Consider the following 20,396-nt stretch of genomic DNA (forward strand, 5'->3'; position numbering starts at 1 on the left):
GTCTCTGCCCCTCTCCTGCTCCTGATCCCTCTCTCAAAATAAACATTTAAAAAAAGAAATAAAGAAAAAAAGAAAAACTTCCCATAGCAGTAAGCTGTGGGAGGCAGTGAGTAGGGTCAGAGAAGGAATGAAGCAAGTAAGTAAATAAACAAACAGGGCAGTCCACTGAGAGAACCTAGAAGCAAACAGTGATATCCCAGTAACAGGAAGCACACCAGACACCCAGACAGGAGTTTCTAAATGCCATTCTCCACTATAAAGAACCACTTTCTTTAGGAGAATAAGTGATTCCAGAGTTGAGGCAGGGGAAGTAACCCAGAACATCTTACAATAAAACACAAGACAGTACTCAAAAAATGATAGACACACAGGGAGCCTGGGTGGCTCACTCGGGTAAACATCCAACTTTGGCTCAGGTCATGATCTCACAGTTCAAGGGTTCAAGCCCCATGTCAGGCTCTGTGCTCAGAGCCTGGAGCCTGCTTCGGATTCTGTATCTCTCTCTCTCTCTCTGTCTCCACCCCTCACCCACTTGTGCTATGTCTCTCTCTCTCAAAATAAATAAATGTTAAAAAAAAAAAAAAGAAGAAAAAAAAGATAGAAACATAATAAAAGGACAGCGGGACCAGCTGAAAGAACATCTACTGACCAAATCTGCATAATGTGAGTATCAGAATAAATGATAAAATTTACAACCATCAAATAAAACAGGAATCCAGTAGCAGCCCTTAATTATATAAAAAATAAATTAGAGGAAGGATAAGAAAAACTATTTCTTGGGGTGCCTGAGTGACTCAGTCGTTTAAGCATCCAACTCTTGATTTCAGCTAAAGTCATGATGTCATGGTTCGTGAGTTTAAGCCCTGGGTCTGGCTCTGCACTGACAGTGTAAGCACACAAAAACATTGTGGGGGGGGAAAAAAAAAGAAAAACTATTTCTTATAGAATGCCATTAATTAACAGAAAAGGGATTAGGAAAACAAAATAATTTGGTATCATCATTAGTGGCTACCAATTCAAGTGGGAGTCTTCAACAGATGCTAAGATTGATGTGAAGGTGTGAAAAGGAACACATTATTGAAATAGCATCAGAATATCACTCTAAAAAACACTAATTACAAAAGAGATCAACCATATCTTTAAAGTACAGACAATAATTTGAACAGGACATCAAGATTAACATCACCAGTAGGAGATGGCTAAACACTGTGTCTCCTAATGTGATGCAAAAAAACACAGCATCATTTCTGTACTATTTCTGTCACATGTGATTGGCTGGCATGAGAAAAATCTGAAACACTCAGGATGAAGGTCATTCTAAAGAATAAAAAGTTTGTACTCTCTCTAAAAAAAAAAGGTGAAGTTCAGCAAAGTTAGAAAAAACCTAACGAACTGTTCTTACTAAAGGAAACTTAAGGGATATGAGAGCTAGATGCAATCTATGATCCTGGATTGGATCCTGAACCACAACACTTATAGAACTGCTAGTGAAATTTGCGTGAAATCAGTGAAGGAATACTAGTGTTATACTCATGCTGACTTCCTGAGCTGGATGGTTAAAGTGTGATTATGTTCTTATCTTGCATCATGTCTCCATATACTCACACATAATATGTCTGCAACTTGCTCTGAAATAGTACAAAAAAGGCTAATAATAATAGCCAAAGCAATCTTGAAAAACAACAAAGCTGGAGGTATCACAATATTGGTTTTCAAGATATACTACAAAGCTACAGTAATCAAAACAGTATTGTGATACTGGCACAAAAATAGACACATAGATCAATGGAACAAAATAGACAGCCCAGCTATAAAACCACACTTAAAACTAGTCAATTAATCTATGACAAAGGAGACAAGAATATACAATGGGAAAAAGACAACATCTTCCATCAATGGTATTGGAAAAACTGGAGAGCTACATGCAAAAAAAATGACACTGGATCACAACACGTTCTTATACCTTTCACAAAAATAAACCCAAAATGGATTACAGACCTGAAAGTGAGACCTAAAACCATAAACTCCTAGAAGAAAACAGAGACAGTAATCTCACTGACATGGCCAACAGTTTTCTAGATATGCCTCCTCAGACAAGGGAAACAAAAGCAAACATAAACTATTGGGACTACACCAAAATAAAAAGCTTTAGACCAGTCACAAAAACCAACAACAAAATGAAAATGCAACCTACCAAATGAGAGAGTATATTTGCAAATGATATATCCAACAAGGGGTTAATATTCAAAGTATATAAAGAAATTCTACAACTCAACACCAAAAAAACCAAATAACCCAATTTAAAAATACCTAAACAGATTATTTTTCCAAAGAAGACATACAGATGGCCAAAAGACACATGAAAAGATGTTCAACATCACTCATAATCAGGGAAATGCAAATCAAAACCACAATGAACCTTTACCTTATACTTGGCAGAATGGCTAGAAATCAAAAAGAAACATGTTGGTGAGGATGTGAAGAAAAAGGAATCTTCAGGCCCTGTTGATGGGGATGCAAACTGCTGTAGCCACTATGGAAAACAGTTTGGAGGTTTCTCAAAAAATTAAAAATATAATTACCTTACAATCCAGTAATTCCACTACTCCATATTTACCCAAAGAAAACAATAACACAAATTCAAAAAGATACATGCACCGCTTATGTTTACTGCATCATCAGTTATAATAGCCAAGATAGGGAAGCAATCTAAGTGTCCATCTATAGATGAATGTATACACAACACACACATACAGAGTAGAACAGTACTCAGAAAGCCACCAAAGTGAGATCTTGCCATTTGCAACAAAAAGGATGGACTTTGAAGGTATAATGCTAAGTAAAACAAGTAGACAGAGAAAGAAAAATAACATATGATTTCACTCATATGTGGAACTTAAGAGACAAAACAAACAAAGAAAACATCAGGTACACAAGAGTCTTAAATACAGAGAACAAACTGGTGGTTGCCAAAGGAGAAGTGGGTAAAGGATGAGTGAAAGAGACAAGGGGAATTAAGAGAACACTTATCATGGTGAGCACTGAACAATGTATTAAAATGCTGAATCATTATATTGTATACCTGAAACTAATATAACATTGTATGTTAATTATATTTCAAATTAAAAACCAAATTCTTTAAAAGGCTAATGATAATCAATGTGTATAAACACTGATTCATACAGGCAGGGAGGAAGATGGAACAAATGTTATAAAATGCTGACAGCTATGGAAACTTGATGAAACAGGTAGGATATTTGGGGGTAAGTTTAAAATAATAACTTAGAATATTTAATAATTTAATTAATGAGTTTAATAATTTAATTAATAAGTTTAATAATTTACAAAAAATTATCTTTAAAAAAACAGTAACAAAGAGACAACTCCTAAATTTCAACCATTAAAGAAACCTAATAAGCATGGAGACTGAGGAAAACAAGGTTACCTACAAATAAAATGAGAAATAAGTCTGCCTTTAAATTTCTACTCAGAAGCAAAAGACCAATAGCCAGCTAGTTCAAAGGTAAAAAGATTATGAATCACAATTATTTTTACTCTTCAACTGGTTGTAAAACAATAAACTCCTGGGTTCTTGCTAGCATAGATGAGCATGCCTACCAACTTTACAAAGAAGTAAGAAGTCTATCTGTTCCACACGAGATGCTGGCGAGGATGTGGAAAAACGGGCACCCTCTTACATTGTTGGTGGGAATGTAAACTNAATACTGAGAAAGTTAAAAACAAAAATCCAATCATATACTATTTCTAAACCACTTTAGTTCTTTAGCAAAGTCTAAGTAAAAGGATGAACAAAAATGTAAGAACAAACAAAAAGAAAGCAAGGGTCACAATATTAGACAAAACAGACTACAAAATAAAAGCAATGTCAACAGGATCAAGACGATAAATCTGACCAAAGCAGGTACCTTTCATATAAAGGCTTATATATAGCTCAGTAACAGCACTGAAATGCATGGAACAAACACTACAGGAAACAGATGTAGAAAAAAAAGCACACAACTGCAAGTGGAAACACTTTACTTCAATTCTAGCAGTCCTTAGCAGATTTCACAAATCACAGTAAGACTATAAAGGGTCAAAATAACACCTAATGTAACATGTTCAATTCTAAGATCCTGTTCTTTTCTTCTAAATTTTTCCTTCTCTAGTAGTCTACAAATCAAGTAGTGACAACACCATTTTCTCAGGTGCTCAGGCAAAAAGCCTTAAAGTTGTCCCTGACATCTCTCTCTTCCCACAGCCTATCCACCACGAAATCCTGTTGATTCTACCTACGAAAATATTCAAAACCCTACTACTGCTCTCCACCTTCCACTGCTACCACCCTAGTCTAAGCAACCTCTCACTGAGATTATGAATGTCTCACAAACCAGTCTCTCTGTTTCCAACCTTACACAAGCCCCCTCAAACTCACCAGTCCCTCCCTAACACCGCAGCCACAGTAACTGTTATAGGTCTGTCATGTCTCTCCTCTGCTCAAAACCCTCCAATGCCTTACCATCTCTCTTAAGAGTAGCCAAAAATCCTTAAAATAGCCTTTAACATCCTATGTGACCTTTCATTCTTGTTGTCTCTGTGACATCTCCTACTACCTTACCTCTCTTAATCTGGTCTACCCAGTCTCCTTGGTGTTTCACCATCAGGCTCATTACCATACCAGAACTTCCCTCTACCTGGGGCGTTATTTCCTCATACAGTTGCATGCTCTGCTTTCTCACCTTTTTCATATTTTGCTCAAATGATCACTTCCTCAGTAAGGTCTTTTCTGTCCATCTACCTAAAAATGTAACCATCATTTCCCACCCTAAAATCCCTGCTTTATTTTTCTACTCTCAACACCCAACAAATCATTAAGTTTTACTATCTTTTTTATTGCTTCTATCCTGGTACTCCAGGAAGTAAGCTCCAGGTGGACAGTAGTTTTGGTCAGTTTGGTTCACTACTGTATCCCTAGCCTCTAAAAGAATACATAGTAAGTAACCCAAAATACTGTATAAACATTTGAGAGTTCCATAAATATTCAAAATATATTTAAAAATTTGTATATACTTATGTTATTAACAAGATAAAAGGATATACATTTGTAAATCCATACATATATACACAAAAAAGTAATATTCTCTTCTTTTTCAAGTACCCATGAGAGAACTATAAAATTCTTTCATGAGTTTTATGTGTTCTAAGCATACTATAGAGAATGCAAAGAAAACCTCATAAATTCAAAGAATAAATAACACAGCCAAAGTTCCCTAGAACAATGAAATGAAACTAGAAATTTAAAAAGAACATTTTAGAATAACAGCCAACATTATGTATTTAATATAAACCAGATATTAAACTAAACAAGAAAGCTATGGGACTGGAAATGATATCACCATTTTATAGATAAGGATGCTGAAGAAATTAACACTGAAATTTTTTACTCAAGATAGCACAGTAAGTAAGTGGTGGAGCTGAATTCAACCGCAGGTTCCTGACTCAGGAGACCAAGATCCTGACTAATATATTCTTTTAAAAAAAATTCCTGGGTCAAAGAAAAAAAAATCATAGTGATTTAGGGTATACTACAATAAGAACACATTTAAAAAGCTATAAAATTGAGGCACCTGGGTGGCTCAGTTGATTAAGCGTCCAACTTTGGCTCAGGTCATGATCTCACCGTTCGTGGGTTCAAGCCCGGCATCGGGCTCTGTGCTGACAGCTAGCTCAGAGCCTGAAGCCTCCTTCAGATTCTGTATCTCCCTCTGTCTCTGACCCTCCCCTGCTCACGCTGTCTCTCTCTCTCTCAGAAATAAATAAAAAACATTAAAAAAATTTTTTTTAAATTAAAAAAAAAGCTATAAAATTAAGCCAAAACTATACTTAGGAAAATTCACTGTTTTTTATTTTTTATCAAATAAAAAGTAGAAAAATAAATACAGAAAGCATTCAACTTAGAGGAGAAAAATAATAAAATAAATCTAAACACAGGGAGAAAAAAACAATTTAAAAGGAAAAAGAAAGGGGGCTCCTTGCTGTCTCAGTCAGCAGGGCATCTCTTAATCTAGAGGTTATAGGTTTGAGACCTACAATGGGTATAGAGATTACTTAAAAATAAAATCTTTAAAAAAAAATTTCTACCTTTCTATAGAAAGGAAATTAAAAGGAAAAAGACTAAGTGAATTAGGAAAGAAAAAATAGTATAACAGATTATATTCCAGGCAAACATTCTTTAGAAGCATAAAAAATTACAAAATGATTAACAGGCATTTAAAAAACTTTATTATGGAAAGTTTCATAAACATTTAAAAAAAGGTAAAATGGTATAATGAAACTGATATACCCATTATACAGTTTCAGTAATCAATACATGGCTAATCTTGCTTCATTTATACCCTTATCAGCTTAACATCTTTAAATACTAGAGCAGATATCTTAAGTATTAATTATTTCATTATGTTCTCTACCTCAAAGAAAGGATTGTCATTCTGTCATTCTTTCTCTTTCTTTCCCTTCCTCTCTCACCTGGGTATAAGGTCTTACAAATCTTTAAACATGGAGTAAGGCTCTTAAGAGTAAGTACTCAATACACATTTGCCATTAATGATAATTTATATAAAATATAGCACACTGTAATCTGTACACATATTGCCAGAAATATCAAGAGAGTAGACAATAAACAACTTACCTAAACTGTCCTGAACTTCCTTATCATCCACATCAGAATTATTCTTTCCAGATGTTAAATAATTCTTGAGCCTGAAAGGTCCACTTTAACATAAAAAAGTAAACCATAAAATTTGTGCCTTTATAATAGATATATTTAATTATCTATCTTATGGACATTTTTCTCCTAAAACTGCCAAACTTTTCTATCTTATAAAACCAATAGTGATGTTATAGGTCACCAAGAATATACTCACATGCTGCATAAAACAAAGAATCTATACTCCTACAGCTGTCAGTCAGGACAAATACTGAATTCTATAACCTTTTAAACTAACTCACAGAAGTTACAGAGAGGGAGGCAGGCAAACCATAAGACACTCTTAAATACAGAGAACTAACTGAAGGTCGATAGTTGGTGAGGAGAAGAGGGGAAAATGGGTGATGGGCATTAAGGAAGGCACTTGTTGGGATGAGCACTGGGTATTGTATGTAAGCGATGAATCACAGGAATCTACCCCCAAACCCAAAAGCACACTGTACACACTGTATGTTAGCCAATTTGACAAAAAAATAACATAACAAACATAACATAAAATTTTCTAGAAGCCACATTTAAAAATTAATAAATAAGTAAATAAAAATAAACCAACTCATGGATCAGCTAATAAATTTTTAGTCCACTCAGCAGCTCTTGATAAAAGTAAAATTATAAAAAGTAAAACTAGAAATAAATCAGCTTATTTTAATTTAAAAAAATACAGCCAAAACCAAGTAGAATTTAAAATATTTAAATTTAAAACTTGCTCAGAAATGATTCAGCTATTCCCGTCCCAGGTTCCTTTCCTCTATTATGAACACAGGATTAGGCGTAGTAGTAATAACCCAAATAGTAAAGAAATCTTAGTCATCCCTGAAAAGTCTTAAGAATGTTCTAATTTAGGGGCGCCTAGGTGGCTTAGTCGGTTAAGTGTCCGACTTTCGCTTAGGTCATGATCTCGCGGTTCGTGGGTTCGGGCCCCGCGGCAGGCTCTGTGCTGACTGCCAGCTCAGAGCCTGGAGCCTGTTTCAGTCTGTGACTCCCTCTCTCTCTGACCCTCCCCTGCTCACGCTCTCTCTCTCTCTCTCTCTCCTAAAAATAAATAAAAACATTAAAAAAAAAAATTAAAAAAAAAAAAGAATGTTATAATTTAGCATTCCTTCATTTTAAAGACGGTATATGACTTCAGATACCTATAGTAAGTTAATTTGGTTTGTTCAGGAAGTATGCTTGTTTTAAATACCTACAAATTCTTAAATACTTCTCTTTTCAACAGAGAGAGCTTATTGTCCTTTCCTTGAATGTGGTCTGAATTTAATGACTTGTTTCTAACAAACAGAACAAAGTTGAAGTGAAAGTGTGCAACTTCAGAGACTAGGTTATTAAAAGACACTATGACCTCCATCATGGTCACACATTCTCCTGGATCACTTGCTTGGTTGAAAGCCAGCTGTCATATTCAACAGCCCCATGGAGAGGGCCACATGACAAGGAAGGCCTGTAGCTAACAACTGTGGAAACAAACTACCCTATAAGCAAATCCTTTAGTTATAGTCAAACCTTCAAAGGACTGCACACCAGACAGATATCTTGAATGCTACATCTCATGAAAATCCCTGAGCCAGAACTACACAGCTAAGGCTATCCTAGACTTCTAGGCCACAGAAACTATGAAACAATAAATATTTTGCAAACCACTAATAAAGGTTGGGGTTATTTGTTACACAGCAATGAGTAACCAATACAGTAAATAAATCCAGTTATCCTTAGAACACATGCATACCTTCTTTCCAAAACTGAAGTCTTAGGCTCTCCAGAATCCAAGTTAGACTCTGCGAGTGTCTTGCATGTAAATCCCTTGATTTGAGACTTTGGATGAAAATTCTGTGTAGTCATACTATCTTGATCCTTTGGGTTTCTTGTACCTCTGTGAATATATATGTAAAGTGAGAAACTGTTTACATTTCTTCATAAAACATTTCTTCCAGACACATTATACAATGAGAAGATAATATAATATTGGTTGTAACAAATATCAGATAAACCTATTCAGGTCCTAGGACTTATAATTAGTCTAGGAAGAAAATGATTCTAGGACCTGCGAAGAAAAATTCTGCTAAAAAAATGGTACAGACCTGACCTAAGTAAGATGGAAGTGATGACAGGAGAACACCCGGAGACATTACCTACAGGCAGTATATGAACCACACAGTTCATCTATCATGGTTTTTTCAAAAATCCACAAACAACTTTAGTTGTTTTCTTTGATAGCCCTAGTCACCCTACTGAGGAACAGCAGGGTGTTCAGGGGGACTCTTTATTTAAAAAAAATTTTTTTAATGTTTTATTTATTTCTGAGAGAGAGAGGTAGCATGAGCAGGGGAGGGTCAGAGAAAGAGGGAGACAGCAGAATTGGAAGCAGGCTCCAGGCTATGAGCTAGCTGTCAGCACAGAGCCCGACGAGGGGCTCGAACCCATGAACCGTGGGATCATGACCTGAGCCGAAGTGGGATGCTTAACCGACTGAGCCACCCAGGCGCCCCAAGAGGGACTCTTCAATAGCTACTAGCTAATTATATGGCATCTATTCCCAGACAGCATAATTTCTCTTCTCTCACATTTCTCTTACAAGTCTTATGCTTTAATTTGTTTCTTGACTCCGTCTACCAGCCTACTCTTATCATACGTGAGAAAATAATTTTACATACAGCATAACTAAAGAGCATGCAAACTTTTAAGATTAACATTTGATAGTTTACTTCTGATGGTTCTACTCTCTCTCCAGATCCTACCACAGAATCAGAAGAAATAAAAGGGATTATAAGAGAATCCTATGAACAATCATATGTCAATAAATTAGATAGAATAAATTCCTAAAGACACACAGTTACCGAAACTAAGTCAGGAAGAAATAATCTCAAAAGACCTATAACAAGAGAATGAATCAGTAATCAAAAACTACCGAGATACAAAGGCCCAAATGGTTTCACTGCTGAATTCTACCAGTCAGCCAAAGAATACAAATCCTTCATAAACTCTTTCAAAAAACAGAAGAGAACTTCTCGTTTTATGAAGCCAGTATTATTTTGATACAAAAAATAGACAGACATCACAAGAAAACTACAGACCAAACAACTCAACAACATACTAGCAAAGCAAACCTAGAGACGTATAAATATAATTATACATACATCATGACCAAATGGGATTTACACCACAGATGCATTTTGGTCTAACATCTGAAAACCAGTTAATGAAATACATCACATCAATAATAATAAACATTACAGAACCATATCAATAGATGTAAAAAAAAAACCCATTTAACAAAATCCAACATGTTTTTATGATAAAAGCACTCAACAAACTAGGATTGGAAGGGAACTGCCTCAACGTGATAAACAGTATCTATGAAAAACCTACAGCTAGCAACATACTAAATGGTGAAAGATTGCATGCTTGCCTCCTAAGATTTAGGACCCACACAAATTCAGTATTGCCACCTCTATTAAACATTGTACTATAGATTTTAGCCAGAGCAATTAGGTAGTATAAAATTATTAAAATACTGGAAAGGAAGAGGTAAAACTATTCACAAATGACATGATTTCTGTAATCAGAGGATCTTACAAAATCCACCAAAAAGCTATCAAAACTAATAAATGACCTCAGCAAGGTTGCAGAATATAAGCTAAATATAAAAACTAATTATAGGTGCACCTGGATGGTTCAAGTCGGTTGGGCACCTGACTCTTGGTTTCAGCTCAGGTCATGATCTCACAGTTCATGATATCAAGCCCCATGTGTAGCTCTATGCTGATAGCATGGGGCCTACTTGGGATTCTCTCTCTCCCTTTCTCTCTCTGCACATCCCCTGCTCATGCACGCGGTCTCTCTCTCTCTCTCTCTGTCTCTCGAAATAAATAAACTTAAAAAAAAACCCCAAATGTACTTCTATAAACTTAACAATGAACATCCAAAAATAAAATTTAAAAAGCAATTTCAGGGGCGCCTAGGTGGCTCAGTCGGGTAAGCGTCCGACTTCGGCTCAGGTCATAATCTCATGATTCATGGGTTCGAGCCCCGCGTTGGGCTCTGTGCTGACAGGTAGCTAAGAGCCTGGAGCCTGTCTTTGGATTCTGTGACTCCCTCTCTCTCTGACACTCCCCTGCTCATGCTGTCTCGATCCTTCTCTCAAAAATAAACACTTAAAAAATTTTTTTTAAATAAAAAAAGCAATTTCATTCACAATAGCATCGAAAGGAATAAAATGCTTAGAAATGAACTTAACAAAAGTGTGAAACTTATGCTCTGAAAACATTGTCAAAATAAGTTAAAGACCTCAAGAAATGGAAAGGTATTCCATGTTCATGGATCAATAGAGTTAGTGTTAAAATGGCAATATCCCCCACACTGAAATACAGATTCAATGCAATCCCTATCAGATTCTCAAATGATATCTTTGTAGAAATTGACATGCTGATTCTAAAATGTATATGGAATTGTAAGGAACCCAGAATAGCCAAAACAATATGAAAAGGAAGAATAAAGAGGACTTAAACCTCTTGATCTCAAATCTTATCAAAGCAATGGTAAGAATCAAGACAGTATCATACTGGACCAAGAACTGATATACAGATTAAGAGAAAAAAACTGAGAATCAACAAAGGAATTCATATATGATTCTCAATAATGGTGCCAAGACAATTCAATGGGGGGAAATGTAGTCATTTTGATAAACAATTATGGAACAACTGGATAGTCACATGCAAAAGAATAAAGTTGAACCCTTCACAGAATATATAAAAATTAACTCAAAATGGATCAAAAACATAAACGTAGGAAAAACAAAGAAAAGATAATGACAAACCTTCGTGAACTTGGATTCTTAGATATGACACCAAAAGTATAAGCAACAAAAGGATAAAACAGACAGATTGGACCTTATGAAAATAAAAAAAGCCTTAGTGCTTCAAAGGACACCATTACAAAGCAAAAAGACAACCCACAGAGTAGAAGAAAATCTGCAAATTACTTATCTGACAAGAGACTTGTATCCAACATATATAAAGACCTCTTACAACACAATAAAAAAAATTAAAAATTAGGCTGAATAGAATTTTCTCTAAAGATATGCAAATGGCCAATAAACAAATGAAAAGACGCTCAACATCATTAATTATCTGGGAAGTGAAAATGGAAACCATAATGAAATACCACTTTCATACCAACTAGGATGGCTAGCATCGAAGTCAGAGAACAACAACTGTTGGCAAGAGTGTAGAGACACTGGAAACCTCATACAGGGCTGGTAGGAATGCAACATGGTACAGATACTTTGGGAAACAATCTTGCAGTTACTCAAAACAATTTAAATACAGTTACTATATGGCTCAGCAACTCCATTCCTGGGTGTATATCCAAGAGAAATGAAAACACATGTTCACATAGAAACCTGTACACAAATGTTTATACCAGCAATATTCATTAAGAGTCAAATGGTGGAAATGACTCAAATGTCTTATCAATGAATGAAAAATAAACAAAACCTGGTATAACCATAAAACAAAATATTATTTGGTCATAAAAAGTAAAAAATACTGATACATACTACAACATGAATGACACTACTTGAAAATAACCAAAAGAAAGAAGTCAGTATAAAAAATTCATACTATATTTCATTCAGTCAGATGAAAATTCAAAATGTAGAGAAATCTATACAGATAGAAAATAGATTAGTGGTTGCTTAGGGCAGTGGGAGAGGGAAATAGGGAAATGATAACTAACGGGTACTGGCTTCTTTGCGAAGTGCTGAAAATGCTCTAAAATTGACTGTGTGGTTTGCACCTATCTATGAATATACTAAAAAAACATTGAACTGTACATATTTCATGAGTGAACTCTATAGTATGGGGAGTACCATTCATTCTCATTGTACATAAGAGATAAGGTTTGTTATGGGAATACTAGCTCAGATTTTAAAACACAATGTAAACCAACTTTTTATCTTAACATTTCTCTCAACCTGTAAGTCAGTCTCATCTGCTTTGTTTAATAAAACTTTATTTTTATTATTTATACATTCAAGTAAAAACCACTGGACTACTAGTTAGAAGCCCTAGTTATCTAATGACATGCTATTTCATCTATGTAGACCTTTCTCATATGTAAAAATGGAGCTAACGTGTGTCCTATCCACCTCTCATGAATCTTATGCAAATAAATGATACAAGAAACAAGATGATGTAAATATGGAAATCTGATAAAAGACAGAGAGGCCATTACAATCACTGGGGTGAAATATACCATTCAATAAACACCTACACAGGGAAAAGAAAATTTTAATTTCCTATTTCACATCAAACACAAAAAAAAATTACAGATGGTTTAAAGAAGTAAATATAAAAAAGCAAGTTTAAGCTGTTGGAAAAAATACAGAAAAACAGATCCCTAAGACCTTGGAGTCAATTAAAAAAGCAAATGTTCAAACACTGAAAGGCTAATTCTACTACAGCTGACCCCTGAATAACACAGGTTTAAAGTGCCAAGGTCCACACATAAGCCATTTTTTCCCAATGAATACAATAGTGTGAATGATTTTTCTCTTCCTTATAATTTTCTGAGTAACACTTCTTCTCTAATTTACTCTAAGAATATAGCATATAATATATGTAAAGAACAAAATATTATTAATCAATTGTTTATGCTTTAGTAAGGTTTCCAGTCAAACCTGGAAAGTTATTAGTAGTTAAGCTTTGGAGGGGTCAAAAGTTACAAGCAAATTTCTGACTGTGTAGGGGTCAGTGCCCCTAACTCCCATGGAGTTAATTAATTAAATAATTAAAATTATGTCTTCTGTATGAAAGACACAAATACACGTGACCTTTTAAGGATTAAAAGCCAAAATAGATGAAGAGTTCCTAAAAATCAATTCCAGAAAAATATAATATTGGCCAAGCAATTTACAAAGAGACAGTCTATTTAAACATGAGCAAGGGAGGCCTGGTGGCTCAGATGGTTAAGTATCCAACTTTTGGTTTCGGCTCAGATCATGATCTTGCAGGTTCGTGAGTTTGAGCTCCACATGAGGCTCTGCGCTTGCAGTGTGAAGCCTGCTTGGATCTTCTCTTTCCGTCCCTCTGCTCCTACCCCACATGCAATATCTCTCTCAAAATAAAAAAACTTAAAAATTTTTTCTAAAAAAACTAAATAAAAATGAGCAAGAAACAAGAGATATTTAACTACTTAATTTCACTAATAATTAGGCAAATGCAATCAAATCCAGAGATACACATTATACTGACCAATAATAACAACTCTAGGCAACATATTCTGGTGAGAACATAGAGCATTAAGAATTCTTACAGCTTGCGAGCTCTTCTGCCCACAGGTCCTGTCCCATGTTTTAATAATTAAGTCACCTTTTTGTACTAAAGACCTCTTCCAGAATTTTTTCTTCGTCATTGGCTCCGGACCCCATGAATCCTGCACCATGGCCTCCAAACTTCATCAGGCAACGGCTACCTCAAGAAACAAGCCTAAGTACACATGGTGGAGGGTCCCTATTACCACTACGAGTAGGGAAATAAAATACCAAAGTCTCAACAAGAGAAACCAAGAGACACCATTCAAAGAACACTTCCTGAAGAGACAGGCCCTGGACAGTCAAAGAGCCGTCTTTAATACAGCAGCACCTGCAGGGGGAGAGTGCATAACAAGCTTTTAAAATTAACAAGAGATAGAAAGCTAACCAAAATAATGAAACAGAAGAACTCTCCTCCAAAGAAATTCCAGGAAGAAATGACAGATAAAGAACTGCTCAAAACAGATATAAGCAACACAACTGAACAATAATTTAGAACAATAGTCATAAAATTAATCGCTGGGCTTGAAAAAGGCATGGAAGACATCAGAGAAACTACTGCTACGAAGACTATGGAGCTTAAAAATAGTTGTGATGAATTTAAAAATGCTATAAATGAGATACATAATAAAATAGTGGTGTCCACTGCATGGATTGAAGCAGCAGAAAGGAGAATAAGTGACTTAGAAGACACAATTATAGAAAAAGAGGAAGCTGAGAAAGAGATAAACTGATCTCGAAAGGAGAGTTCGAGAGCTCAGCGATAAAATCAAATGGAACAATATCCGTATCACAGGAATTCCAAAAGAGGAAGAGAGAGAAAGGTGCTGAAGGAGTCCTTGAACAAATTATAGCAGAGAACTTCCACAATCTGGAGAAGGAAACAGGCAGTGAAATCCAAGAGGCACAGAGAACTCCCCTCAGACGTAACTAATCCATCTTTTGCATGACATATCATAATGAAACTGGCAAAATATAAGGACAAAGAGAGAATTTTGAAAGCAGCTAGGAGAAAAGGGCCCTAAGATACAAAGGTAGACCTATCAGAGTGGTGACAGACCTATCTACTGAAACTAGGCAGGCCAGAAAGGAATGGCAGGAAATCTTCAATGTAATGAACAGGAAAAATATGCAGCTAAGACTCCTCATCCAGCAAGCCTGTCATTCAGAATAGGAGGGATAAAAGTCTTTCCAAATAAACAAAAACTGAAAGAATTCGTCACCACTGAACCACCCCACAAGAAATCCTGAGGGGGACTCTACGAGGGAAATGTTGCAAGGAATGCAAAGTGCCAGAGATACCTCCACAAGCATGAATCCCACAAAGAACACAATGACTCTAAACCCATATTTTTCAATAATAACACTGAATGTAAATGGGCTGAATGATCCAATCAAAATACATAGGGTGGCAGAACGGATAAAAAAAAAAAATTCCATCTATTTGCCGTCTACAAGAAACTCATTTCAGACTTGAGGACACCTTCGGATTGAAAGTAAGGGGATGGAGAAATATCTATCATGCTACTGGAAGTCAAAAGAAAGCTGGAGTAGCTAAACTTATATCAGACAAACTGGAATTTAAAGTAATGACAGTAACAAGGGATGAAGAAGGGCATTATATAATAATTACAGGGTCTATCCATCAGGAAGAGCTAACAATTATAATTGTCTACACAACGAATATGGGAGCACCTAAATATATAAAACGATTAATCACAAACAGAAGCAATCTTATGGATAAGAATGTGCAGGGGACTTTAATACTCCACTTACAGCAACAGATAGATCAACTAGACAGAAAATCACTAAAGAAACAATGAACTTCAATGACACATTGGACCAGGTGGATTTGACAGATATATTGAAAACTCTACATCCTGAGGCCATGGAATTCACTTCCTTCTCAAGTGCACANGTCTACACAACGAATATGGGAGCACCTAAATATATAAAACGATTAATCACAAACAGAAGCAATCTTATGGATAAGAATGTGCAGGGGACTTTAATACTCCACTTACAGCAACAGATAGATCAACTAGACAGAAAATCACTAAAGAAACAATGAACTTCAATGACACATTGGACCAGGTGGATTTGACAGATATATTGAAAACTCTACATCCTGAGGCCATGGAATTCACTTCCTTCTCAAGTGCACATGGCACATTCTCCAAAATAGATCACACACTGGGACATAATGCAGCCCTCAATAAATATAAAAGAATTGACATCATACCATGCACACTTTCAGATCACAATCCTATGAAACTTGAAATCAATCACAGGAAGAAGTCTGGAAAACCTCCAAATACATGGAGGTTAAACACCCTACTAAAGAACGAACGGGACAATCAGGCAATTAGAGAAGAAATTTAAAAGTATATGGAAACAAATGAAAACGAAAACACAACAATCCAAAGGATGCAGTAAAGGCAGTCCTAAGAGGAAAGTACATTGCACACCAGGCCTATTTTCAAGAAATTAGAGAAAGGACAAGTACAAAATCTAACAGTGCACCTAAAAGAACTAGAGGGAGAGCAACAAGAGCACCCCAAACCCAGTAGGAGAAGAGAAATAATAAAAATCAGGGCAGAAATGAACATTATAGAAACCAAAAAAACAGTTGAACAGATCGATGAAACCAAGAGTTGGTTTTTTGAAAAAACAAACAAAATTGACAAACCTCTAGCCAGGCTTCTCAAAAAGAAGAGAGCACTCAAATACACAAAATCATGAATGAAAAAGGACTTATTACAACCAACGCCTCAGAAATACAAGCAATTATCAGGGAATACTATGAAAAATTATATGCCAACAAACAACTTAGAAGAAATGGACAAATTCCTTAAACACACACTCACTACCAAAAATTCACATGGGAAGAGACAGAAAAGCTGAACAGACCCATAATTAGTGAGGAAATCGAATCAGTAATCAAAAATCTCCCAACAAATAAGAGCCCTGGACCTGATGGCTTCCCTGAGGAATTCTACCAGGCATTTAAAACAGAATTAATACCCATTCTTCTCAAGCTACTCCAAAAAATAGAAACCAAAGGAAAAGTTCCGGACTCATTTTACTAAGCCAGCATCACTTTGATTCTCAAGCCAGACAGAGACCCAGCAAAAAAAAAGAACTACAGGCCAATATCCTTGATGAATACGGATGCAAAAATCCTCAAAGAGATACTTGCAAATTGAATGCAACAGCACATAAAAAGAATTATCCACCAATCAAGTGGGATTCATTCCTGGGTTACAAGGCTGGTTCAGTATCTGTAAATCAATCAATGTGATACATCACATTAACAAATTAAAAAAGATTAAAAAAGATATGATCCTGTCAATAGATGCAGAAAAAGCATTTGACAAGATACAGCATCCCTTCTTAATAAAGACCCTAGACAAAGTCGGGATAGAAGGAACTTACTTAAACATCATAAAAGGCATCTATGAGAAGCCCTCAGCTAACATCCTCCTCAAAGGGGAAAAACTGAGAGCTTTCCCTGAGATCAGGAACACCACAGGGATGTCCACTCTCACCACTGTTGTTTAACATAGTGCTGGAAGTCCTAGCATCAGCAATCAGACAACAAAAGGAAATAAAAGGCATCAGAACTGGTAAAGAAGAAGTCAAACTCTCACTTTTCGCAGACGACATGATACTCTACATAGAAAACCCGACAGACTCCACCAGAAGCCTACTAGAACTGATCCAAGAATTCAGCAAAGTTGCAGGGTACAAAATCAATGTACAGAAACCGGTTGCATTTTTATACACCAACAATGAAGCAACAGACAGGGAAATCAAGAAACTGATCCCCTTCACAATTGCACAAAAAACCATAAAACACCTAGGAATAAACCTAACCAAAGATATGAGATCTATATGATGAAAACCATAGAAAACTTATGAAGGAAACTGAAGAAGACACAAAGAAATGGAAAAACATTCCATGCTCATGGGTCAGAAAAATAAACATCATTAAAATATCATGACTACCCAAAGCAATCTACACATTCAATGCAATCCCAATCCAAATTGCACCAGCGCAAAGCTAGAACAAACTATCCTAAAATTTGTATGGAACCACAAAAGATCCCAAATAGCCAAAGTAATATTGAAGAAGAAAGTCAAACCAGGAGGCATCACAATCCCAGACTTTAGCCTCTACTACAAAGCTGTCATCATCAAAACAGTGTGGTATTGGCACAGACACACAGACTAACGGAATAGAATAGAGAACTCAGAATTGGACCCACAAATGTATGGTCAATGGCCAACTAATCTTTGACAAAGCAGGAAAAATATCCAATGGAAAAAAGACAGCCTCTTTAACAGATGGTGCTGGGAGAACTGGATAGCAACACGCAGAAGAATGAAACTGGATCATTTTCTCAACCATACACAAAAATAAACTCAAAATGGATAATGGACCTGAATGTGAGACAGGAAACCATCAAAACCCTAGAAAAGAAAGCAGGAAACAACCTTCTTGACCCCAACGGCAGCAATTTCTTACTTGACACATCCCCAAAGGCAAGGAAATCAAGAGCAAAAAAAAACTATTGGGACCTCATCAAGATTAAAAGCTTCTGCACGGCAAAGGGAACAATCCATAAAACTAATAGGCAACCGACAGAATGGGAAAAGATAGTTGCAAATGACATATCAGATAATGGGCTAGCATCCAAAATCTATAAGGAACTCTCCAAACTCCACACCTGAAAATCAAATAATCCAGTGAAGAAATGGGCAAAAGACGTAAACAGACACTTCTCCAAAGAGGTCATCCAGATGGCCAACAGACACATGAAACGATGCTCAGTGTCTCTCATCATCAGGGAAATACAGATCAAAACCACACTGAGATACCATCTCAACACCGGTCAGAGTGGCTAAAATGAGCAACTCAGAGGACTCTAGATGCTGGCGAGGATGTGGAGAAACAGGCACCCTCCTTCACTGTTGGTGGGAATGTAAACTGGTGCAGCTCCTCTGGAAAACAGTATGGAGGTTCCTCAAAAAATTAACACTAGAACTCCCCTATGACCCAGCAATAGCACTGCTAGGAATGTACCCAAGGGATACAGGAGTGCTGACGCATAGGGGCACATGTACCCCAATGTTCATAGCAGCACTTTCTACAATAGCCAAAACATGAAAAGAACCAAAGTGCCCATCAACTGATATATGGATCAAGAAGATGTGATTTATCTACACGATGGAATACTACATGGCAATGAGAAAGAATGAAATCTGGCCATGTGTAGCAACATGGATGGACCTTGAGGGTGTTATGCTGAGTGAAATAAGTCAGGCAAAGAAGGACAGATACCATATGTTTGCACATATAGGTGGATTAGGAGGAAGCTAATGGAGGACCATGAGGGAGAAGAAGGGGAAAAATAGTTGGGGAGAGGAAGGGAGACAAACCATGAGAGACTCTTGAATGCTGAAAACTAAGTGAGGGCTGATAGGGGTGGGGGAGAGGGGAAGGGGGGTGATGGACATCGGGGAGGGCACTTGTTGGGATGAGTACTGGGTATTATATGGAAACCAATCTTGACAATAAACTATTTAAGAAAAAGAAAAGAAAGATACAAGTTTGCACTGTAAAAAAAAAAGTTCTTACAGTTTGCTATGGAATTATAAATCAGCTCAACCAATTTGGAGAGCAATGTGGCAGTATTTAGGCAAGCTAAACATGTACATAACTTAAAACCCAGCAATTCTACTGTATATATAGTACTGTAAGAAATCTCTTACATATGTGCACAAAAAAAGGTGTAAAATGGCTACTCAAAAATAATTTTTAATAGTGAAAAATATCAAGAGACTAGAAAAATATATTGTACACCTGAAAATACAACACTATGATAATTACACTTGAAGAAAAAGAATAGTAGCTTCTGGAAATAAAAATCGTCATTTAAAAAAATAACAGCAAATGTTCATCCTTTAATGAATGGATGGATATAAAGTGGTAGATTATTTGGCAATAAAAAGGAATGAAGTACTAGGGGAAAAAAAGGACTAAATATATTTTCATATATCCATACAAGGTGATACCATAAATTCAATCAGCCACTCTTTTGTTATTTGTTGTTTTATCAGACTCCCAACACAGGACTTGAACTTAGGACTTTGAGATAAAGACCTGAGCTGAAGTCAAGAGTTGGAAGCTTAACTGTGCCACACAGGCCCCCTACAGCCACTTGTTTTTTATGTACTAAGAGCTAAAACTGGTCTGTATATTTTCAAATGTTACAAATTTTTTTTTTAATTTTAGAGAGAGAGAGCACTCGTGAGGAGCAG

The 20,396-nt window shown here is 36.1% G+C and overlaps 1 protein-coding gene across 4 annotated transcripts in view; it reads right to left on the bottom strand.

Moving 5' to 3' along the window:
- Positions 1-20,396, bottom strand: part of CENPC (centromere protein C) — a 90,458-nt gene that overhangs the window by 28,784 nt on the left and 41,278 nt on the right. For all 4 annotated transcript variants that reach the window (XM_077749990.1, XM_077749983.1, XM_077749974.1 and 1 more), the window contains 2 exons: positions 8,490-8,633; positions 6,689-6,771 (listed from right to left, as the gene is read on the bottom strand). In XM_077749990.1, coding sequence (XP_077606116.1) covers positions 6,689-6,771; positions 8,490-8,633 — 227 coding nt within the window. The remainder of the gene's footprint in view (positions 1-6,688; positions 6,772-8,489; positions 8,634-20,396) is intronic.

Source organism: Crocuta crocuta, unplaced genomic scaffold (assembly GCF_008692635.1).
Source record: "Crocuta crocuta isolate KB4526 unplaced genomic scaffold, BGI_CrCroc_1.0 scaffold1, whole genome shotgun sequence".
Taxonomy (NCBI): domain Eukaryota; kingdom Metazoa; phylum Chordata; class Mammalia; order Carnivora; family Hyaenidae; genus Crocuta; species Crocuta crocuta.